Source organism: Alosa sapidissima, chromosome 12 (genome assembly GCF_018492685.1).
Source record: "Alosa sapidissima isolate fAloSap1 chromosome 12, fAloSap1.pri, whole genome shotgun sequence".
In the NCBI taxonomy this organism is placed as follows: domain Eukaryota; kingdom Metazoa; phylum Chordata; class Actinopteri; order Clupeiformes; family Clupeidae; genus Alosa; species Alosa sapidissima.
Genome location: NC_055968.1, coordinates 2,023,889 through 2,048,930, shown reverse-complemented (window position 1 = coordinate 2,048,930; position 25,042 = coordinate 2,023,889). Strand labels below are relative to the sequence as shown.

Below are 25,042 nucleotides of genomic sequence, written 5' to 3'. Positions count from 1 at the left end.
CACAAGAAAACAGCTCGTGTTAGTGACTGTTAGTTAGTGACTGTATTTCTGTTTCAAAGGACTAAAATTGGGATCATTATTGTAAGATTTTTTTTTTGTGTATTGTTTTTTATTTTTATTTTTTTGGTGAAGCACTGCTTCACCTGTAGTTTTATAGAAGCCACCTCTGCCTTAATCCCATGAACACACAGATAACACCAACCTTATTTTGTGCTTTTATTCACGTTTGTTTAAAGATTTAGTAGGCCTACGTATAAGCCCTTTTCGCTTCCCACTCGATGCAACTCCATTCAATCCAAGTACGTGCAGCTCATAGAAAGTTCCCGGATGTGCCGGTTGTCCGTACAACAATCTTTGGTCCATGTTTTGTTGTTATTGGCAACCAGGCCAACTGTTAGGCTATTAAAGACGTCTCTCTGTATATCAAAGATTCTAGAACAGAGCTCTCCGTTGTGTATTCTTCGTGGCTAACAGTTCGCCAATTTTTTTTTCCTCCCATATCAAGTGCCGAAAGTAGAATTCTAAATGTTACTGTAATTCTAAGATATAAGATGCCACCCAAACGACAGAGGAGTACCACATCTGCAGGTGTCTCACCGTCAGTGGTTGGAGCTAAAACGTGGGAAAGCGGACTCATTGCCGCAACTCTCGAGGAGGTAACTTAACTTGACATCAAACAAACCTAACGATGGTTAGTCCTGTAACGGTAACGTTAACGACAGCCATGATGTTGATTTACAGAAAAGGAAAAACTTTTTAAAAGGCGAATAACGTTGTTACCAGCCTCAGACAGGCAAATGGTCAGATTCACCATCTAACGTTAACATTAATATTACTCAAGAGTAACGTTGAATCGTACATTTGTATCTGATGCTACGTTACGTTAACAGTTACCAGCCAGTTTCATATTTGATGGTGGTTGGTGCTAATAATGTAGGCCCAAGTTCAACTAATATCTTTCTCTGTCCACTTGTCATCATAACCTAGTAAGCTTAGCTGCTAGTCCATGAGCCAGGGGCCTCATTACAGAAAAATATCCTAACTGCTTATCCTATCTTAACTTAAGTTTCAAAGATAGGAAAAATCCTATCTTCCTTATACATTGTGTATTGCTTGTCAAAGTTTTCATTTAATTAAGTTATTTAGTGTAATATGCTTTAACAGTCATGTTCCTCATCTTGTCATAGGCTAGGCAACAACCCTAACAAGACTGTTGCAGTCAGTTTTGGCAGTTATTTTGAATTTGGGTAGATGACAAATAGCAGAATAGACTGTCCATGTGTCACACACTTATAAAAAATGGCAATTGTTAAGAATTGATATGGAAATGTTGTAGGTCTGGTAGGTTCAAGTTCTGTCATATTAAATTTATTGGATTTGCATTTAACTTTTGACTTAAAATAATCATCCAAACATAAAAAATGTCATATGGTGTGACTGTCCACCATGTGTGCGAACTTCCTAAAAAGAGTGTATATCCATAAAAAGTATAATTACTTTAAAGTTTTACCATGCATATAAAATAATTGGATGTTTTTTACAACCACAGAAAGTTTTGATGTTTATGCATGCTGTCCAACTAAGTTATAATCAAATATATTTTGTCCATAAAATGGTTGTCATATGGCGTGACACTATATTGTATATTTTGACCGGGCATTCATTTGGACATTATTATTGTGAAGAGGACCCTGCTTAATCAGGAAGTAACAATAGAATGTCAGGAGTAATTGGCATGGTCAAGAGGTGAGTTCTGCTTTTTAGATTTTTATATAAAAAGCTTTGAATTGGACATCATCAGTTGTGGCCAAATTTTAGTGTCTTATGGTGTGACATCATTTGCCTAAAAAGTAGCTATTTTCCACAAATATTCTTCATGAATTCTTAAAAAGCACTGCTGCCATGTGGTCAGTTGCATGCTAAATAATAGTTAGCTGTATTTGGGTCAATGACGTATAAGGCCTTTGAGAGGCCCATTTTTAAAATACTTGAAATAATAATATATTTGGCTATTTTCTAAACATTTGGAGTGTAGTCTACACATGCATGTGTGTGAAAACTTCAAACAAAGATATTTTAGTGCTTTTAAACTCAAATGAATCTAGGCAACGACCTTAAAAAAGTCATTTGGGGCGACCGTAATTTATCTTAAAATTAATAGATTTCCTTTACATAAGTTATATTTTAAGAAGTATCAGTAATTAATTAAACTGTTTAAGAAAGATATACTCATGTGTCCTTTCATTTATTACAAATGATGTTAAATACATTTTTATCTATAATGGCAGTGTCACCCTCATAAAGCAATTACATATTTTTTTTACTCATATAATCCATAAAACTGATTTAAAATGTGTAGATATAGTATCCACTTATTCATGTCATACCAATGAATTATATTTTAACCAAAATGGACAGACATTATTTTTTGAATTTACTACAGAATTGAATATGGTTGGTTACCCCACATGACAAGTGGTCGCCCCACATGATGAAAAACAGCAGGCAATTAAGACTATTCAATGATTTTGATAGTTAAAACACATTTAATGAAATTTTATGAAGAATCAGCATATCCATTTCATTTGACACATTTCATAACATTAACAGTTTCCTCACTATTTCATTTGACACATAACCATCATATTAATATTTTCAATACTAATGCATTAAACGCTTGGACATAACATTGAACAGCATTTTCCTTTTTCATTTTCATTTCATTAAATGTTTGCCTTTTCATTACTATTTCATTTAACAGTTGAACATAGCAGCATTCTGCAGACACATTGAACAGCATTTTCCTTTTTCCATTTTCATTATATTAATCACTTAAACGTACAATGTTTGCATTTTTCTTACGATTTCATTTAACACTTGAACATAACAGCATTCTGCAGACACATTGTAGGCATTTCTTTAACCCCAGCAATTTCTGAATGCTACCCAGTCTTGGCAGGTCAACTTTGAGAAGCGTGAAGTTGCTGGCTCGGGTTCTGAAATGACAGCATGAACATCTTTCCTAAAGTAGAAAGTAACATCCGGAGTTTGTGGCCATAAGAACAAGTTCTTGTCATCAGACTGTCGCATACAGCTGATCTGCAGTTCCTCTTCCACAACCTTTAGGACCTGACCTACATATGGAAGCTCGTCGTAGGTTACTATCACAAACCTTCCACATAGATCTTGGACACTTTCTTCTTGCCTAGGTGGCTCAGGTGGAGAGCTTGAGGGGTCCTCAGGTTTCTCGGTTTGCTGTATGGTGGCTTTCAGGTCTACCATTTTTGGCTGGTAACAAGGGCATGGACTCATCTCTAAGCTCTTGCAGAAGCAAGCTACTTCCCTGTGTGTTATCTTTGCAGGCTGTGATGACACAACTTGGTGTATCTTCATGGTGCCTTTTACAGCCTCCAAATTGCCAGGAATCAACTCGTCACATTTTTCAATGCTCTCACTTGTCACCCAGTAGAGAGTGATACTTGAGCTTCTTTTTGTCAGCATCTCATAAAGAGCTTTTGGTGTCTGCAGCTCACCTCCTCTGTTAACATAGAGGTCCGCTTCTCTCTTTATTGCCCCACCAATCCCATCTGGGGCCCCCTTTCCATGAGATTTTTCAGAGTAATTCCAGGTCACATTTGTAAATCCTGAGAGGAAAGGCACAGTACTGAGCAAGTAAAAATTATTTTTATTTCGGTACTGTGTTACAGGCCCGTCACTCAGAATATGGAGGGTAGTGATTTGTGGGAAGGATTCCCGAAGCTCTTTCAAGATCGGCTCTAGATGTGCCCACACTGCCCGTTCATCATGGCGAAGGCAGTCAGACAGTGTTGCATAGGACTTGGTTCCATGGACAGTGTACAGGACTGCTGTGTGAATCGTGGCCTGTTGTCTACTGCCGCCAAAGTGAAAGGACTGGATCTCTGTGCTTAGCTTACATGCATAGTTTTCTGAAAAGTCTATGTGCAGCACAGCTTCACACTCTGTGATGTTTTGTTTGAGGAGGCGGAATTGCTCTGCCTGGTGGAGCCAGTTGAACTGGTGGACTGCCAAGGCTTCTAGTTTTTGATTGAAAAGCTCAGTCAAGTCCTTTATGGTTCCGGTCGAGGTCTGTTTGATCACGTTGGAAAATGTTTTTTCTCCATTAGTGGATGTCACCCTCTTCCACTGCTCCCAGGTGACTTGTGTGCTGGTCTCTGTGTCAAGGCACTTTACCTGTTCAAAACAGCACTTGGTACATGTGCGATCCATGCAGGCTTTATTTTTGGTGTCACAAACTATCATGCCCAGCAGCTCAGAGATGCTTTTTGTTTGTAGTACTCCTCTGCTGTAGAGCTTGTTGGCCAGCAGGTGCACATTTTCATGCTCCATACATGCACATGTCTCCCTATCTTGGGCCCTTGGCTCTGTTACATAGAATGGCCGTCTTCGGGTGAACTGCCTGTAAGATAGATGGAGACTCTTATCCATCTCACTGTTGTAAAATGTATGCAGCTCTTTGTAAGCATACGTCTTTGATACTTCAGTTTGTTTTTGGTGATGGTATCTTTTTTGCCGGCTAAAAGGCGACTGTTCTCATCTCTTGTCAAAAAACTAACAACTGCTTGCGCTCTCTGTGTTGCCATTTTTTTCTTTCCTTTGGGTTTGAACTTCTCACTCAGCCGTACCCTTTCTTTAGCCCTCATCTCACTCTTTCTGGCTTTTTCCTTTTCCTTTATAATCTCTGCTAGTTTTTCTTCCAGTTTTCGGTTCTCCTCACGTAGTTTACGATTCTGAGCCTGCAGTCTCTTTCTCTTTCTTTCTCGTTTCTTGGGTGTTTTCTCTCTTTCTCTCTCTGGTGTAGAGGACATCGGTGGATTAAATTCCTCCACTAGAGGTAGGGGATTCACCACAATTTGCCCTGGATTCTCCTGCTGCTCATAAAGCCCTATGCCAACTAAAACTGGTGGGGTGTTTTCTTGGTGGTGGTGGATGGTGGTGTCATTTCCAGCATCACCTTTTCTATCTTCTTCCTCTCCCTGTAACCTTTTGATGCAGCCTTCCACTTGGCTTTCTGTTTCTTCCTCTCTCTCTCTGATAGTTCATCTGACTTTATGTATTTGATTGTGCCCTTTTGCTTTCTTCTCTGGTAGCTGAAACAAATGATTGTATAATAAACTATTGACATTAGTATACTGTCACTGATTCTGGTGGCCTAACATTACATTTCATGTACTGTAACTACCTATAGATTTTGCCTTTCTTTTTTCCTGGCAAGATAGTCAGCTCTTGCTACAGGATCTGCATTGATCCGCTGCCTGTAGCGAGCAGTCTTTTCTTTGCTTGTTAGTGGGGCCATCTAGAAAAAAAAAATATTTAAACATACACAGAGTTAGAAAAGGAATTGGAAAAAGTAGAATGAATGCTTAATATTCACACATTTCTCTGATAAAAACATAATAATCAAAAAGAAGTAAGCTTAGTCCTCTCTGAAGTAGGATGGAAATTATTGAAATTTAGAAAAAATATGTGGTGAAATGTAGAAAGTTATTTAAAACAACTAAATGCATATAATGAATGAAAACATTTGCATACAGAAACTACAAATACATGATATGTATTTTCTATCATTTAAGCAATCAGTGGCGGTCGCCCCACATGATGCTCGGTCGCCCCAGATGATGTTTTCAAGTTTAATCAAGTATAACAGGCTAATGCTTATAGAACCCAAGCTAGCTTCTTCTCACCACATATCACTGACAAATTTACATTAAAAATAAAGATTTGCGTATAAAACTTATTATTTACAGTTTTAGGTTGGTCGCCCCACATGATATCAAAATGTGACGTATACACTGCAGCAGTTTTAAAGAGGATTTGTTTGTAAAAATGAGAGTGACTACTCAACTGCTAGTTGTCTCTGTGGGACCCTCACCATGAGGCTGGCAGATGCAACATCCTCTTTGAGATGATTGTCAAAATAAAAGTCCCTTAATTGTATTTTCTAGATGGTCGCCCCAGTATCATCTGGTGAAATGTAAGTACAACTGCAGCCGCTTGGGGGCAGCATAGTCCGCTGTGGAGTTCCACGGTCGAACCAGACGGCGCATTCGACAGCAAGGGCTGTGATTGGCCGAGTTTTCAGTGCGTTTCTCTGTGTTTTTAGCAGCCCCTGCAACATGCTAGTCCACTGTAGCCTAAGCCTTGTACATAATGTTAAACATAGTTTTGGATTCAGTGGCAAGATTTCTTGATTGTACAGTGCCTGTCTCTCAGTAATGTTTTAAAATGAGAGCTTCGTCAGCTGGCAGTAGGCTACTTTGTCGGTAGTCATGAGAAGTTCGCAGCTTGCTAACAGAACATAAATATGCTGCCCAGAAACCTTGTGAATAGTTCTGATTTTTTTTACTACACTAACGAGGTTGAAATATAGACTTTGCCTACAGCATCTCCTTAACAGTAATGTTAACAAAATGACAGCATTCATATGACAAAGAAAAACGAATTCGGTCACTCAAGACTGTGCCACAGCAACCAGTGTAGGCTACAGTCCTACCCAATAGGCCTACTCGAAGCAGATAGCGTTGTCTGACGGTCGAGTGGGTTAATGCACGTATTTCCAGAACAGGTCTGCAACTTTCAGGTAGTTCTGAGTTCGAATTTAGGCAGGAGCAGAGCCATATAAAGGCCTAGGCCTATTGTTATCATTTTTTGCAAGGTGTTGCTACTGGCAATACTTGTTTATAAGATGTTTGGTGATTAATTGATAGCTGTTTTTGGGACACGTTAAACATTCTTTATAATGAGCGCATCCGGGGAGTAAAACGACTGTTACGCGCTGTTACAACTGTAGGCTACAAAGATTGCAATACAAAAATATGCGCGTGTTAGTTTAGTTAGTTTTGTGATGTTTTGCACTTTTGCCTCGTGTGTTTTCAGGTTTTAGGGCTTTTTTGGGAAGATTGACCTTGGTTAGACTCTGCCTATGTTATTTCTCCGTATGGAAAATAAAGTCAAATTGTCTGTTATTAGTTCAATAACAAGTGTTGCTTGTTAAAACATGTGACTAGTGAAACTCAAATGATTTTAGAAATATTTAGCCAAAGCCAAAAAGTGTTAGAGAGAAGGAGAGACGCCGGTGCAGCTCAGATGTCTTCTTAATTTTCTTTATTCTTTAGTAAAAGGTGCAGAACATTATTAAACTTTGACTAACGTTTCGATGTGTCGATGTTTTTGACTAACGAACATCGAAACGTTAGTCAAAGTTTAATAATGTTCTGCACCTTTTACTAAAGAATAAAGAAAATTAAGAAGACATCTGAGCTGCACCGGCGTCTCTCCTCTCTAAAATATCTGTCCTGGCCTGGTTGCAACGGATTGTGGCCAAACGACAGAAGCGCGGAGAACCCTCCTTTGTCTACCAAAAAGTGTTACTTTGTGCCCCGCGCTCCCCCACTGCTTGTGAAAGAAGGGGATGGGGGAGGGGGGCTTAACGTGAAAAAGCTTAATGTCACAAAACGGCAACGAGTCGTTTTAGGCTACAGGCCTTCATAATGGTAGGCTACAGGAAGTGGGGGAGGGTATGGGATGACCAGAGCCGTCATCTATCGTCTTTCCAGGCACACAGCTCGTTATATAGCCTATCGACTGCCTTAACAGATAGGCTTTGCTCTTGGGTTTGGCCTTACAGCGAACTCAATGCTCTTGTTGCTTGCAGTTTGTTAAATAAAGCGATGCAGATTACATTATTTATTTCTGATTAATTGCGTCTTTTGATGTATTTTGCAACATTTGCTTGTTAGGCTGGGCTACTGTCAATGTCCTGTACAGGTCAATGTTCAACAATTGCTGGTGTAGGCCTAGGCTATTAATCAATTAGGGACTGTTCGTTATTTATTTAATTAAGGGGCTACCGGAGGAGTTTTGGGAGCGTTAGTCAAAAAAGACGTGACCCTCCCTCGCCAGCAAGAATTGTTTCTATGACCCTCCAAAGTGATTGAGAAAAAACGCATGACCCTCCCCAGTCCCAACAATTTATTGATGCCTTAGGCTACTGGGTCAATTTGGGAGCTTGCATGCTACGACTCCTTCCTTGAAATGCCTTGAAAAGGCTGTCGTTTGCACAATTTCACAAATAATCACCGGGACCGAAACAAACCTGTCAACTTTTCCCGGGTTTATCGCGTATTTTAACTTTTTCCTCGCTGTCTTAGGAGGAGCTGCAGGGCCGTCGCAAGGGGATGCGAAGCCCTGTGCGAACTTGACAGATGCAAGGCCCTTTTCACTTACGTGCATGAAATCATGCGATAGCTTACTTTACACATAGCCAAGGCTACCGTCGGTGTATTTTAATAGTAGCCTAGTCTAATAAGCTACACCAGCTTGCCTTTAAGAGGGGAAATTCAATTGTATAGCCTATAACATTAGCTGAGTCACATATTTGGCCATATGGTGTTTATCATAGGCTACATCACGAAACCAAATAGTGTAACAAAGGCGAACACTTTAACAGGGGGAATTAATTGGGCATGAATCATTGTGCTGAACGATATTTGTCAATGAGCAGAAATACACACGACATTCAAACTATTGATAAGATGTACTGGTCTGTATCTATAGGCTAACATTGGACAAATAAATGACACTGACTCGCCATATCCTGACTCAGGAAAAAAAAAAATTTTCTTGCTTTGCCGCAAACTCAGCAATGAAATCATAGGCCAGTTTGCAGGTAGCCTAACGTCTTTTTCATAGAAGGGAGAGCCCAGTCTCTCCTGTGACATGGAGGTGCACAAATAGTTTTTAATAGCCTGTTCAACTTCGAAAAGCTTCGTTCACCCGATGCCAGTCACTGATCGCAATTTCAAATTTCGGAAAGCTTCATCTTTTCAAGTTTTAAGTGCAGTGGCCCCTATCTGCCCCCTTTGGAATTATATCTCGAGCCTATTATAAGGTCCAGTGCGTTATGTCCTGGGATTCGGATGTGCTCAAAAAGAAAAGAAAAAACACTTTTTTATAGATGGTTATGAGGAGCAATGTGAGAGAGAAATTTGATGATCATTGATCGTTGTTTTGGGACGTTAAGCCTTTTCCATAGGCGTCAGTGAAGGAGATTGAAGAATGACCATTTTTTTATACGAAAATATTTATTAACTACAAAAACTCAGTGTCTAAAAACTCAGTGTCATTCAGACTCAACCCTCTTGTTGTTTTATTATCTTTTTCGTTGTCGTTTGAACGTTGGCAAGCAGGCATGTTGCGGATGCAATTTAAGTGAAATTTCTACAGTAGGCCTACAACATGCTGTTAGGCTGGGCTACTGTCAATGTACTTGTACAGGTAAATGTTCAACAATTGCTGGTGTACAGGTTATATAATCAATTAGCTAAATCATTTGTCCAGCTGTTTAAAAAATTTTTCGTGCTACATTCAAACGCAAAAGGTGCTTTGATATATTTTTCGTTTAAACGTCGTCAAGCAGGCATGCTTTGGTTGCAATGAATGAGGATAATTGCTTTTTTTTTTTGCATTATTTTGAATATGACTCGCTCCAGTCTCAACAGCACGTACTTTTTCCACACGCTAAGTTCTAACACACATAGGCCTATCCCCTCTCGCTTTCTCTCTCTCCATCCCTGCACACGGTGCTTTCTTAAAGGAGCTGCACCATTTTACAACAATTGCATCTACATTTTCATATTAGAATGTTTTGTCAAGTGTAAGCTTAAACTACCGTGATCAATTTAAGTTCCCGTGCCCCCGCTGCGTCATGGAAGCAGTAAGTCAGTCGCATCAAAAATGGTAGTGGCACCCAAGTGACACCTTGTGGTTGTTTGTGTCAACTGCAGTTTGTGCCATTTCTGATGAGAAAATGGGGTGATTCATGAAGGAACCCGTCCAAACTTAACGGGGACCCACTGTAGCTCTACCACCGGTACGCTCAAGCCAATCCAAACTTTTCTCATCTGTTGTTCCTCATTGGTGGAACACACTGCAAGTTCCTACAAGGGCAGGGACATCCTTCTCCATTTTCAAAAAACTCCTGAAGACCCAGCTCTTTAGAGAACATCTCCTCTCATAGCAACACTTAAACAAGTCTTACTGATCGTAGCACTCACCAGCCGTCTTAAACTGACAAGTAACTGTTAAAAACAGCACTCACTGATGCACTTATTCTTACTGTACTCTAATGTTTTTAAATTGTCCTAAAATTGTTGAGAATTGCTCTAAAACTTAAACTGTTTACCATGTTGTTAGTCGCTTTGGCTAAAAATGCGTCAGCCAAATGTAATGTAATGTAATGTAATGTAATGTAATGTAAATGTTAGGTTTTTCTTCTAAATATTCACAAGGAAATGTTGCATATCAAAGCAAACGTGATTAAAATGTACAGTGACATAAATTAAAGTAGAAAAAAGTATCTCATTTTCTCTGGTCCCGTCTCGGGCTTAATCTTTTCCGCTCAGTGAAAAAAAAACATTTATTAATCATCGCTGCTGTTCACCGTAAAGAAAGTCTGGTTACTGCGTGCAACGTGCATCATGGAGAGGGACGGGGGCAGACCTGACGCCGCTGCGTGCACGCCTTTAGCCTGGATAAGAAGATGGGAGTTGGTGAAAAGTAAACTTGCCGCAGGTGAATTCACCATCGCTACTACAGGAGTGGGAAAATCAGAGGTCTGGAAAGTGTTTGGAGTGGTGCTGGATTCTGATGGAAATTCTACAGGTTATGTGCAATGCTCAAAATGTAAGGTGCTGATGAAATATGTGACCCTGCAAGGCGAAACCAGTCGCTTTGGTAAAATTTACAAAATTAAGTTATTGTGCTCACATTAACGGCCGTAAACTAAGCTTCCCAACGACATGTAGCCTATTTAAGTAAATTGTCACGCTAATGTATTGAATCTTCACCTAAGTCAGGGTTTAACATTCAAAACGTATGTTATACGACGGGCCGGGTTCGGGCAGATAATTCATGTTGATGTGTCGGGTTACATCGGTTCCGGGCTTTAAAAGCCACGGGCCGGGTCGGGTCAGGTTGTAATTTTCAGGCCCGTTGACAACTCTAACACATATAAACACTTTCCTTTTTTCAGGCTTATTTGTCATCCACCCATTTAGGACAGGGTCTGTGCTAGGGCTGAACGATTTATTGCATTTGCGATGATATTGCGATATGATGAAACGCGATTTTCAAACCGCAAAGGCTGCGATTACACTTTGTAATATGTGACGTCACCAAAACGCATTTATTGCTTGCCATAGGCTATATTTGGTATTTTCTATATGTAGCTACTGCTGTCCGTTTTTTACGACGGAGTATTAGGGCCACACATGAAGGAAAAAATATTTTTGCCATGACGAGATTAAACTCGACATGTCGACTTTAAAGTCACCATGTCAACATTAAACTCAACATTTCGAGAATAAAGTTGAAATATCATGTCGACTTTAATCTCGACGTGTCGACATTAAACTGAACATTTTGAGAATAAAGTTAGTTCGGAGAGAGAACGACCGCTTGGGACGATTGAAAGAGAGGACAAATGAAACAATGCAACAAGTGCAACAATGATTCAGTGTTCGAGTGCAACAATGATTAGACATAGGCCTATATCATGTGGACAAAACATAGAACATATTAACCTACGTTGCTCAGCCAAATACTTTGCTGTTAGGTCCTTATCACGGAGTTACAGGTGATAAATGCGATGGTCAAAAGTAGCCTAAACGTCATAGCGGTTTATTTATTTATTGTATGCCTATTATTAAAGTGTTGTTTTTCATCTAAAGGTTCAACTTCATGCTTATGCACTAGAGGCATACTAGGCGCTCTCCCCAATCCTAGACTTTCACGTTGCTTGTTTGTAATGGATGCAAAACAGCCTATTGCTGAATGTCTATGGAGGAACGAATGAAGCTGTCCTCCCGACCACCCCATGTAGGCTAGTAGCCTACATGCACACATATGCACACAAAGTGCATAAATAAAGTGCATGCACACATATTCTCTCACGGGATCAAAATAGTATATGCTTAGGCTATACTTGTGTTTCTAGCCTCCTATACGTATTGCAGGTGAGACATGGAAAAGCAGTTTTAGAAAAATGAGTTTTGCCATGTTATCCTGGAGAGTGACGGCCTGTGGGTCATGAAGGGCAGTTATTTGGATGTGCAGTGGCCTTAACCACGTAAAACGGAGTGAAATAACATTTTGTATAGAAACATTATATCATTGGATACATATATTTTTCTAGCTATTTAGCCTAAACGGCATAGTGCATGATATTTCCATAATCGCGAGACAGCACTTCACGATGACGGCAATGAGTAGTTAACAGACAAGACGCAATCTATCTGAATATTTGCAATCTAGCAATCTATCTGAAACACCTATTTGAAGCCCATTTTTCTTTTATGTAACATATTGTGTATTAGTGTAGGCTACATAGCATAAACTGTGTAGGCTATGTTTAAACAGTAGGGCCTATTGCGAGTTTAATGTCAGCATGTCGACTTTAAAGTCAACATGTCAAGTTTAATCTCGCCATGGCAAAAGTCGACACGTCGAGATTAAAGTAGATATGATATTTCAACTTTATTCTCGAAATGTCGAGTTTAATGTCGACGTGGCGACTTTAAAGTATATTGCTTGTTGCAAGTATATTGCAAAAAAGAATATATTGCTTGTCTTTGTTGAATAAGACAGAAGATAAAGAGCTTAAAAATAATTGCATATCGCATTGCAATCGCAATATTGGTGAGAAAAATCGCAATTAGATTGTTTTCCAAAATCGTTCACCCCTAGTCTGTGCCATCCTAAGTTAGGATTCCTAAGTTAGGAAATTCTTGAGTTAGGATGGTTCTGTAATGCCCAAATTTCTAGGAAACATGCTTCTGTAATACCAAAAATCCTAAATGCTATCCTAAACTGAGATAAGATAGGATTTCATAGTTAGGAAGTTTCTGTAATGAGGCCCCAGGGCCCCAAATTTGGGCCATCGGTATCATCTGGGGGGAATAAGTCTCATAGTGATTTTTGGCAAGGTATAGCACTACACCCCTAGTACTAGAAAAATCACGATAGCAGTGCAGGGGTGGTAGTGAAATCACTTTTTCAGCTCATGAAGTTACTAACCCCCTAAGATAAATTCCTTTTTTAAAAATCTGGTGTATCTGGTTATTGCTCATGGTAGGGATATTGTCAATATTATATAATATGGTCAGAGCCCGTCTACGGAGTGCCACTCTGTATTAAAGTGGAAATGAAGCAGTCAAATAAAACAGATAGCACTAGTTCAATATTTAAATATACCATAAATACTAGGGGTGTGAATCTCTCATGTAAAAGACGATACGATTCGCATCTAGATACATGGGCACGATTCGATACAAGAAAAGATACATGTTTATAAAAAACGATTCAGTACAATTCGATGCGATGCGATTCGATGCAATTCGATGCAGTTCAAGAATGGAAAGCATTCTGAAAGATTTGAAGGTGCACATTCATTTTATATTATCAATTATCATGGTTGTCAATTAGGCAACAAAATGTGTGAATATGATTATCTAAACTGAGGTTTGTTTCATATACTGTATTGAAATGCAAAAAGAATAGTCTACATTTCAGTCAAACACAGCAGCCAAATACAACATAAAAATACCTTTTTATAGACTTTACAGATTTTATAGTTATATCTGATTGTTTTCATGGAGCTGTAGCCTTGTTGAGGTAAGACAATACCGAAATAAAATAAAACAGTGCTTAAGACACTCTTGGCCTTTTCTCATTTAGGCCTAGCCTACCCTACAAGAATAAAATAGGCCTACAAATCAATGAACTCTCAGGGCTTATTTTGTTCCAACAGTAGACCTAATGCAGAAACCTAAAATGCCACAAGTCTGAGTGAATATGAACAAAATCATTGGCTAATAATTTATGCATCGTTTTAGCAGCAAGGGCCAAATTATTATTTAACATTAAGGAAATCCCTTCATCAAAGGTAAGGCTACTCTACAGACTATCGTTGCTGTTTAGGAATGCTGTAAGTTCTTAATTTCGCGCTGGATTTCGAAAAACAAAAGCCGACGAGTGCAAGTTGTCACATGCTTAAGTTGCAATAGATGTATGGGTAATGAGGTCATTTGACAACTTTGGGCAATGAATGTAACCAAAAACGAACTGCATTACCCACAATTCCGTGCCACGTATAGTTTTAAAACCAGAAGTGGGGTGAACGCGGTGCTTGAACGTAAATGAGCGTCTGAGCGAGCAGAAAAGGTTGTGCACCGATTCATAACAAGTAAATCGATTTAACGACCGGTTCATTTCAGTTTTTTTCCGATACGGGGCTTCATGTATCGATGTAGCCGTATCTTACACGTTAAAAACGGATACCGATACGTATCGGTTAATCTTTACACCCCTAATAAATGCAAATAAAGTCAGAAATATGACCCGTTATTCAGAATAAAGCACAAACAAGTTGCATTGATAGAGTGGTGAAGTCCCGGCCCTTCTACTTCCGGTCCATGGGACCTATCTTTCAAAAAATGATGAACGGGAGTTAATGGAGAGATAACAATTATTTTTTGGTCCAGTTTGAATTGTGCCACAAATTTCACATATGATGTGTGTGAATTTAAAAGATAATTTTTCACGTCAAGAAAGTACTGTTGTTCGATAGACTTCAAAAGTTATGTTGGTTTTGTGCGAATCCACTCAGTGGACTACATCTCTCGTCTCGAACGATGTACGTCTCCAACGTAATGAAACGATAAGAGCTGTTATGCTAGTTAACGGTTGCATCTTGCTGCCTGCTATGTCACTTAACAGTATGTAATGTACAGTCTATGGACGAATACAACTTACCTGATGTGTTTAATCCTCTGACTCATCGTATTTTTTTCGGCAAGGAAAGCCCAATTAAGACCTGTTGCTGGTATGCTTGTACAATCTAGTGTGGCTGTGAATGAGCTAACGTCACTAGCGCGACTGATGGGTTTGTAGTTGTTGGAATTACGATCTTTCACAATGTTGTAATTCAATAGTTACGAAACAAACTGCAAATGTCTTTACATGAAAAATTGTCTTTAAAATTGACAAACATCATATGGGTAATTCAAGGCACAAGTCAACCGGGACCAGAAAATAATTTATTTTTCGCCATAGACTGCCGTTCAAATTTTTTTGAAAGATAGGTCCCATGGAGGCAAACGGAAAGGGCGGGACTTCACCACTCTATTTCAGCTGTGCGCCGCCATCTTTGTTTTCAGAAAATGATGACATCACAAGAATGCTTGGTACAACATTCTATGCTGTTTACACAGCGGCTGTCATAGCCTCACAGTTAGCTTACTGCCTCAACAAAATGGATATGGACGAATGGGATAGACCCACCAATGAGGACAGGCATCCAATTGCCTATGCTTTTGAGCCAGTAAGAGCAGTGGGAGTTTTAGTGCCCCCCACAGAGCCTGACTATGCAGGAGAAATAGATGATCGAGAGAGAGGTGTATCTGAGCACACAGAAAACAATCAGTGGTGCTTATGTGGGGGTTGTGTCCCTATGTTCACTGACATGGCACACATGGAGAGTGTCTGCTGCCAGGAAATGAACCTGGGACATCTCATCCAAAATAACAGATATCACGTCAAATCCTACGTGCCAAATGCTATCATTAAAGCGAGACGTTGGAGGTCGCAATGCGGTCGCTGAGGGACATCCGAGCCGAAACACTGGAACGCCCAATAAACAGCAGTTAACCAACTAACACACTCTTGATAGTTGGTTGTGTGGAGGGGGTAGGCTAGGGGACTACACTGATCACCTGAGACTACACTAATTTTTACACCCATACTCAGTTGTTCTGCAATGTATTATCATGGTAGAAGCTGCGATACAGTACTAGCATAGCATAACATAACAAGCACATACTGTAACTAGCATAGCATGAACCCTAAAATCTATGGTTGCTACAAGCGGCACATCCGTGCATTTATTTACTTAAAGTGAACAGCTTGTTATTTTATGTCAGCTTACATAAACAAATAAAAACTCAGACACCTAGCCTACAGTCCATAAACAATGTCTACCCACAAAACCATGCCTGTCACAATCACAGACCTAGGCTACTACAGAGTAGTACCCACTAGCGTACCCACAACAGGTTCTCACCAGGTCTGCAAGTCTCTGCAAATAGTTTCCACTTCTACTTGAGCGAAACAAATGCAATCATCGATACTACTCAATCACAAAAAGAAACCTCTTACTCACACATGAGAAGTTCGCTCCCCCGAGTTTATTCACCAATTCATCAATGATGCAACTGCATTTTCAGGTTCAAGTTGTGCGAGAACATCCAAACACATTATTGCAACTGAAGTTAAATCTAATTAAGTACTGTCTCTGATAGGCCTACAGGCTACATTACAGCGGCCCTTGTTCTTGTACAAACACAAAAACAAACATCAACAGAATTTGCGTAGGCATATTGAAATAAAGTGAACGTCCGCTAATGGATAAAACATCCACGAACAAACGCTAACCATTCTGATGACGTAGCGCCTGCATTTTTAAAACATGGCCGCGCCCTAGTGGCGAAAGTCGTTATTGACATGTCCTTTTCCAGTGAAACTACTTGAAAATCCATGTATCTTCAAAAATGAAAAAGCAACCAAAAAATGGTCACAGTTCTCACTGCTTCATTTCAACTTTAACTCTTTAGGCGCCAGAGGTTTTTTTCCGAAACGATCAATTTTGACATCTTCATTTCAAAAGGCTATATCTTAAAAGTGATAAGAGATAGAGACTTTCTGTAAATTAGAGAAATATTAAGGATGACCCAAAGTTTATGTAGAGATTAAATGTTTATATCTAATTTGCATATTATGACGTCATATGGTGGCAGCCATCTTGGATTATAGAATTTTCATGAAAAGTCGCATGTTTGAATGATAAAATGCACCACTTCTTTCCCCCCAAAATGTCCCTCACCTTCTGTATGCTATATTGTACAATACTGTATGCTCAGGTAAATAGTAAGTAGTGAACAAACTGTGTAAATCATTACTAATAAATGGCAGAAACAAACCAAATGCATGTAGCGGTAGACTGGCCTTTTGCTGTAGAGATTTTCCATTTACTACATACAGTAGGCACTCTGATTCCATGTATGGGGCACATATATATTATTCAGATGACACACAAACACAAGTAGACAAGACCTGTTTAGTTCAAAAGCTCATTTGCCACGGCAAGGCACAGATCAGGAGTGAGATGACGAGACAAGACAAGAGACAATGTTAGTATTTTTTTTTCTTTTTGTTGTTTTTGTTGATGTTTTTTTGTTTTTTTTCTTAGCTGACAAAGACACACACAAATCACAAGGACATGAACTCACAAAAAGGAACACATAGTGTATGTCCTAAATGATCAGGGAAATAGATAGCAAACAGTGTAAATCATTACTAATAAATGGCTGACATTTTTTTTTTTTATGTAGCAGGCCTTTTGCTGTAGAGATAATGACTCCCTATCCCTATCCATACAGGGCCGGCATTCCAATCATCTTGTGATAGACTTTGCATGACCTAATGTGTGTGTGTGTGTGTGTGTGGGAGAGGGAGAGGGAGAGAGCGTGTCACCACCTCCACCATGCGAGCGGCATGGCCGCCTCGCGCGCGCCGAGTGGAGAGAATTTGCGCAGCTCGGACTAGGCCTACTGTCATTCTCATTGCGACTCCCCGCACTGCCACTACGTTCCCCCCTAACTGTCCTATGAGCACTTCGACCTCGTCTAACATACCCAGTGGCATTAGACAAAGGCTCCACCACGTTACTGTCGCCGTCATTGTGGAGAGGCACACGTTCAGAAGACAGAAGCTAGCGCTATGGACATTAGGCTACCTCCAGCCTCGTTCGCCACACCACTAACACCCTGCTAACTTCCCGATGAACCCGTGAAACATTATTCCCACCAGTGACATTGGGCAAACGATTCAACGTTTGTGCTTGGTGTAAGCTAAACTATGGAGTAAACTCTAACTTTGTCCAGCTGCATCATTGCAAGGCAGGGACGCATCTGAAGCCTCACTAAACGAATCACCGTCATTTTCTGAAGGCAGATATTCCCCTTCAGAATCAGGGTCCGCGAATAGAAGACCCAACACTTCATTTCAGGTAAACTTTTTTGATGCCATTAGACGATAATCTAATGCAAATACTCGCTGACGTTGACAATATCGCTCTGATAAAATAGCTCACACGCACACTAGCTCCGGTATTGCACGCACTGATTGATTGAAAGTTTTGTTTAAAGCATGACTTTTTTCCGACTCGGGGATGACGTATGACATGTCTGCCATCTAGTGGAGTGGAGGTCGAACGAAATATGACACTATTTGACTAAATCGGCCGTTTTATTCAGTACCGCATCTTGTCGACTAAAGTCGACTGTGGCGCCTAGAGGGTTAAGTCCCATAGTACCGAATTTTGGTTGCAATTCCACCAGAGTTCCACTGGGGGCGATCGCCATGAGTGCAAAATTAATGTGAGTCAATGGAGCTAGACGGCTAAATTTGTCTCTTTTACCTGATAGTCGTTGACAAATCTCAGATTCGATTGTAGTTTGTATAACTTCAACATGGGTTATAGGTCAAAAGTTGAATGAACGAGTTCTTATGTCCTTTTGATTTCTTACAGGTTGGGTCGTTGTTGCCCATAACACGCTAGCATTGTGCTAATGAATGACGTCATCGACACGTGTGAAAGGCTTTTTAGAACAATTAAGTGACTTTAAAAAATATAATACTTAACCAAGTGTATTTTCTTTGCCTCCCCTTTCGAATACAATATGCAAATTACTTGAAAAAAAAATTATATCCCGAGAAAAGTGGATTTTGGGGGGGTACAGCTCCATAGACCTCCATTCATTCTGCACTCATGGACGAGCGCCCTCATGTGGAACCACAGGAGGAACTGCAACCAGTTCAGAAACCGGAAGTTTTCCGAGAGTGGCAATTCTCCCCTTATTAGACATTCTCTGATATGGTGCTTGGTATAATTGGAAAGGGGACCTTTTTGGGCTTTCATTTAAGCCTAGTGCTGAATCTGTCTGACAAACACAGACGTCACATGACTTCTTTATCGATAAACCAGAAATAACACACATTTTCTCACAATTTACGCCTAAACTGTATGCTTTCTTTTATCCCTGTGGCTTGAAAGAACACCAGGGACACAACACTCAACCACTTCAATACTCAAGGCACTCTGATGATTCAGAAAATGTACAATAGGGTGGTTCACAATATAATAGTATAAGTAAGTGCGAGATAGTATCGCATTTTGCCTTGTTCCTATTAACATTTTGAACATCTGTACCAAAAATTGAGCCAATAGGATGCCAGTAAAGGGTGGCACACTTTTTCACAATTGCTCAACCTAAGAATGCATAACTTTTGCAGGAACCAGAAACTTGAACAAAATAAAAGTTAAGTATGGTCATTAATAATCTCTCCCTGTATTTATAAATGAGTAAAAACAATAGAACAGTTCAAACACTATTCGCTGTATGATGACTTTGTTCTTTTTGATACTTTATCTCTGTGTTCTTGCACAACACAGAGGAAAAATTGCTTTTTGTCTTCGTTTCGCACAGATTGTTGACAGCATTTAATAAGGGTAATGCCTCTCTCTTCGCTGTCGTTGATGACCTTCAAGGAATTAACTTTGTTGTGACGCAGTTTCTCATCTATGAGAATGGACCTCACATCATCGGGGTTATTTCTGCCATCCATTTGGCCTTCAGTAAGAACCTCAAAGAAATGGATTGAGCAGCAAGTGACGAGGCCAGAGATGGTAGCTGCTCTTGTGGAAGAAAGACTTGGCATCAAGTCTTTGAGCATCTTCCCAGGGCGTCTTTCAAGATGTCTCTTTTTCTTCAGCATCAACACCACAACAACAACAACAACAACAACAACACGTTACATTTATTTAGCACTTTTCTCAATGCTTCACAGGGAAGGGGGGACCTCACTAACCACCACCAATGGTAGTGAGCTGAGCATCAAAAAATGCCAGGGCGACGAGTTCTTCTGACAGGTACCACAAATGTCGTCCAATGCTCTTCAATGCAGCATCTGCAATGGTTTTATCCGGATACCAATACATCATGTATTGTGTGTGTCAATATTGTGAAAAAGTGTGCCACCCCTAAATGTGCAGCAATTGACTCCATTTTTGGTACAGATACTTACAGTACAATGCCAATTGGAACAAGACAAAACGTGATCTGGCAAAATTTGGTGAAAATGTATTTGTGAACCACCCTAATGTACAATATAGCCATGCTATTTATTTGTGAGAGCCTTAAATTAGACTTGTGTAGCCAGCACAAGTCTTCAAAATAGAATGGACAAATGGAATGTTTTTGAGATACCTCCACCCGAGGTAGAACAAAACACAACCATGTTTTTTTTATATCTTTGATATGTCTAGTTTATGATATGGTTTGTTGTATAAAAATATTTTACTGCACAACTAGTTTTTTTGGTTGGTATTTGGTATTTGAATCCTCCCTAAAACTGGAAATTGTGAATATTCCGGATTCTACAAAAAGGACATTATTTGCTTTGACACATAATATCTTTGAAAGTAATGATCAGAAACTCACCAAATTTGGACTGTATGTCCCCAGGTCGTTGGCCTGGGGAGTTAATGGTTAATGAAGTGATAAATTAACCATTTTTATTTAACACACACACACACATCACAAAGGGGGTCTGATCAGATTTAGAATCATAGAGGCCTCAGATTTGGTGTCCATTTATAAAAACATATCTGACAAATATGGGTTTTGTTAGGTGAAAAGAGACTGAAATCAGAAACTAACTAACTATACAGTTACATATTATACCATAAACCAATGTCATTTTTCACACACTCATGAACATGGCCCTTAAATAAACAATTAAAAATATATACATTTTGGTTCCTGCAATACCAGATTGTATCATATGCAAGGTCATGTAGTGTGACATTTTTATCCAAAGCGACAAAAAAGGGAACAATAAAGGTACAGTGCGACTAGGACATGTTATTGCAGCAATAAGCTTAAGCACTACTCGCATTGAATGGGATGACCGTTCAAGCAAAATTAAGTCAAGGGAAGGAGAAGAGACATAGTCTAGTGGTAAGTGCTAGATTAAGCATGCCCAATTGTTTGTAGTGCTAGCAGAGGAGGTACCCTCAAAAGAGTTGGGTCTTCAGGAGGTTATTGACGATAGAGAGGGATGCCCCTGCTCTGGTAGGGACTGGGAGTGTGTTCCACCAACATGGAACTACAGATGAGAAGTTGGGATTTGAGCGCATGGGTGGCAGAGCCAGTCGGTGTTCATTGGAGGAGCGTAATGGTCGGTTGGTAGCATATGCCTGTATGAGGGTATTCAAATAAGTGGGTACAGAAACAGAAACTACTTTGTAGGCAAGCATTAGTGTTAAGCATTTAATGTTGGTAGCTACAGGATAGCAAGTGGAGCTCGATGATCAGCAGGGTAATGACGACGACACATTCTCAACACTCAAAGCGCTTCACATGGAAAGAGGGACCTCACTAACCACCACCAATGTGTAGCACCCACCTGGGTGATGCACGACAGCCATTATGCACCAGAACGCTCACCACACACCAGCTTAAGGTGGAGAGTGAGGGAGTGAATGAGCCAATTACAGTGGGGGATGATTAGGGGGCCAGATTGAATGAGCCAGGTTGGTAATTTAGCCAGGACACCGGGGAATCCCCTACTCTGCGATAAGTGCCATGGGATCTTTAATGACCACAGTGAGGCAGGACCTTGGTTTAACGTCTCATCCGAAGGACGGCATCTCCTACAGTGCAGTGTCCCCATCACTGCACTGGGGCATTGGGATCGATCTTTTTGGCCAGAGGGAAGAGTGCCACCTACTGACCACCCACCAACACCTCTTCCAGCAGCAACCTAGTTTTCCAAGGAGGTCTCCCATCCAAGTACTAACCAGGCCCACACCTGCTTACATTAGCTTCAGTAATTCAGCTAAGACAAGGTATCCGTTGGTCTGGCTGCTGGCACATTTAACGAGTGTCCTGTGAGGTAGGATTCAAACCAGTAAGTGTTGAGCCAGAGATGCCCATGTTTGAGAGTAAGGAGAGAAGGAATACAGTGGCTAACCGTACCAAAGGCTGCTGATAAGTCAAGCAGGACGAGGACCGAGCACTTGATCTGTTGCTCTGGCTTCTTTTAAGGCTTCTGTCACAGACAACAGAGCTGCTTCATATGATAGGCGTAGGGCTAGGTTACGGGGATGCTGGTGAGACGCCACTCCGTCTGGCATCATGTTATTGTTTGTTTTTATGTAATGTTCGTAATTTTGTTGTATTTATTTTTCTAGTTAAATATAATCACTCTTTATTTATGTTATTTTTGATAGTTTTTGTGTTATTCTTAGTCCTTTTTTCTGATAAACAAAGTTAGCTGACATCGTCAACAACGTCAAGTTAACGTTAACTAGCTTCCATTGAGCTGATGAGCTTGCTAGCTTCCATTGGGCTGATGAGCTTGCCTTGGCTAGCCTGCCTTGTGTCTCTGAAGTTCCTCATCCATCCGTGAATGACGCTGCACATCCAATGTCTGGACGGAGGGATTGCTCAGGGCAAGGGCCTAATCTGCGCAAGATCTGCAGCTGCCACGACCACCGAGCTGCGGCTGACATGCGAGCTACCATGCTAGCATCTACCATTAAGGTGCCTGGAGTCTGGATTGAGTGCTAAGGAACTCTGTTGACAGCGTCAATCAATAACCATGAAACAACAGACTGTTGCTGTCTAGGACCACCGAGCTGCTAATTGGCAGGCCATCACAACTTTGGACTGTCTTGTTCTTCCAGTGCTCTCCAGACTGTCAGTGAATTCTCCGGGTTGGTCAGTTATAAAGAACTTTGTTGGCGTTGCATCGGTTGTGAAGACACAGTCGTGCACAGTTTTCACGAGGGTCATCATTGCCTTTGGACTTTTTCAGCCGGTTTGGAAATTGGAATAATTTAACATGATTTTTTTTACTTTTTATTTGTTCATTTGTTTGTTGTCTGTCTTGTATGTCTTGATGTCACGGGTATGCTGGCGACTACGCCGCTCTGTCCGGCATCTTTTGTCTTTTTGTTATGTGTCTTGTATGTGGAGCGCTTTGTGTTGCACTCTTGTGCATGTTAAATGCGCTATAAAAATAAAACTGACTTGACTTGACTATGTCCCACCTGCAGGTCTATCTTACATCACAAACAATTCAATGGACATAAAAAGTTGCGCCTGGGACACAAATGCCATGGTGACAGCAAGGCATAAAACTATTTCCAGGGCATTGCAACCAGAATAAGAGATGGCCATGGCTTCCATTAAATTTCTACTTGGCGGTGTATCAAGGTTTTGCTCAATCTATTGCTGTTTTGAATTGTCAGAAGTTTCAAAATGTTTTATTGTATGACATGGATGAAATGGTTACATTGTGGACAGCAACAAAGGGTCACAGTGTGCTTGAAGTTAGGACACAGGGTCCTAATTTGAACGATGGGCAACTCTAAGTCTAATTAAAGCTAATTTAATAACAAGGCAAAATCAATTGTCTGTTGTTTATAAGGGGCATGGTGTGATACTGGTGGGTGTTCCAAATGTGGATTTTTTTTTGTGTATTTACTCAAACACAGACACTAACATTATTTTCTTTTAGGAATTTTGGAAGCTGAACATTTCCTGGGTTGTAGTGGAGTGTCTGGAGGATGTGTGGTATCTATCTGCACTTGCACTCGCTGTGCAACAACCACTTCGTAGACAATTCAGCATCATCTCTTGGGACACAACTTTGCGTAAAGTATGAAGTCCTATCTTATTCACCTGTGATTATTTCCTAATCAATTAAGAAATACAATAAACTATATTAACAATGTGTGGTTTAATAAACACTTCATATTATAGATTAATGAACTGGGAAATCCGAAAGTTAAGAAGATCAAAGACATACCACCATTTCATGAGGTAGGACCCTGGGGAACCCCTGCTTGTTTTTTATTATTAATATCTAACTACTTTTTCCGTTGTAAGATCTACATGTCTGTCATTCATAATTATGAAATATAACAATCTATCTTCAAATATAACTGGGTAACACTTTATTTTAATGTGTCGCTGTTACAGTGTACCTAGCTAATTAGGTACAGTGGTACAACCTGTGTAACAACATGTACTATCGGGTACTATTATTGTACATATAGTTGTTACATTGTAATACTGAGTGCTTTTACAAAACTTTGCCAATTTGCCTAAATTTTCATCAAAGGCAAAGAGCTGACCTGAGACCTGCTGGATGGGGTAAATCTGGTCATGATAGATTTAATATACAAACCATTCTTAGCTCCAGTCAAGGCCTCATTGTCTTCAGTGTACATGTAACAGCTGTGCTGCTACAACCTTGTTACTCTTTGATACAGTGGAATAAACCTATTAAGTGTACCAGTTAATTACTTACATGTACATATGACATGTATGTTGTGTCTTCGATGTCTTGGAACAGGTCTACTAATTCACTACATAGTATCAAAGAGTAATAAATGTGTACCAACACAGTTGATACATGTACTACAGTACTGTATGTAGGGTAACGGCAGACATGTTCCAAGACACCAATGACACAACATACATGTAATATGTAATTGTAAGTACTTAACTGGTACACTTAATAGGTTTATTCCACTGTATCAAAGAGTAACAAGGTTGTAGCAGCACAACTGTTACATGTACACTGAAGACAATGAGGCCTTAACTGGAGCTAAGAATGGTTTGTATATCAAATCTATCATGACCAGATTTACCCCATCCAGCAGGTCTCAGGTCAGCTCTTTGCCTCTGATGAAAATTTAGGAAAATTGGCAAAGTTTTTTAAAAGCACTCAGTATTTCAATGTAACAACTGTAGGTACCCACAAATACATAATGCAAGTACAATGATAGTACCTGATAGTACATGTTGTTACACAG

At 40.0% G+C, this 25,042-nt stretch overlaps 1 protein-coding gene and 1 long non-coding RNA gene across 6 annotated transcripts in view; both read left to right on the top strand.

Annotated features, from left to right (window-relative positions):
* The first annotated feature begins 406 nt into the window (after positions 1 to 406).
* spag17 (sperm associated antigen 17) overlaps positions 407 to 25,042 on the top strand; it is a 281,640-nt gene continuing 257,004 nt past the window's right edge. For 2 of the 5 annotated variants that reach the window (XM_042056132.1, XM_042056130.1), the window contains exons 1-3: positions 409 to 656; positions 23,740 to 23,880; positions 23,985 to 24,044. In XM_042056132.1, the coding sequence (XP_041912066.1) occupies positions 552 to 656; positions 23,740 to 23,880; positions 23,985 to 24,044 (306 nt within the window). In that variant the 5' untranslated portion in view covers positions 409 to 551. Of the gene's footprint in view, positions 657 to 23,739; positions 23,881 to 23,984; positions 24,045 to 25,042 lie in introns of all 5 variants that reach the window. The other 3 variants (XM_042056133.1, XM_042056134.1, XM_042056131.1) reach the window with 3 other exon arrangements.
* On the top strand, positions 1,696 to 23,111 carry LOC121677500. Its single transcript, XR_006021013.1, has 3 exons — positions 1,696 to 1,706; positions 17,614 to 17,618; positions 22,951 to 23,111. It is a non-coding gene; the product is annotated as an uncharacterized LOC121677500 (long non-coding RNA).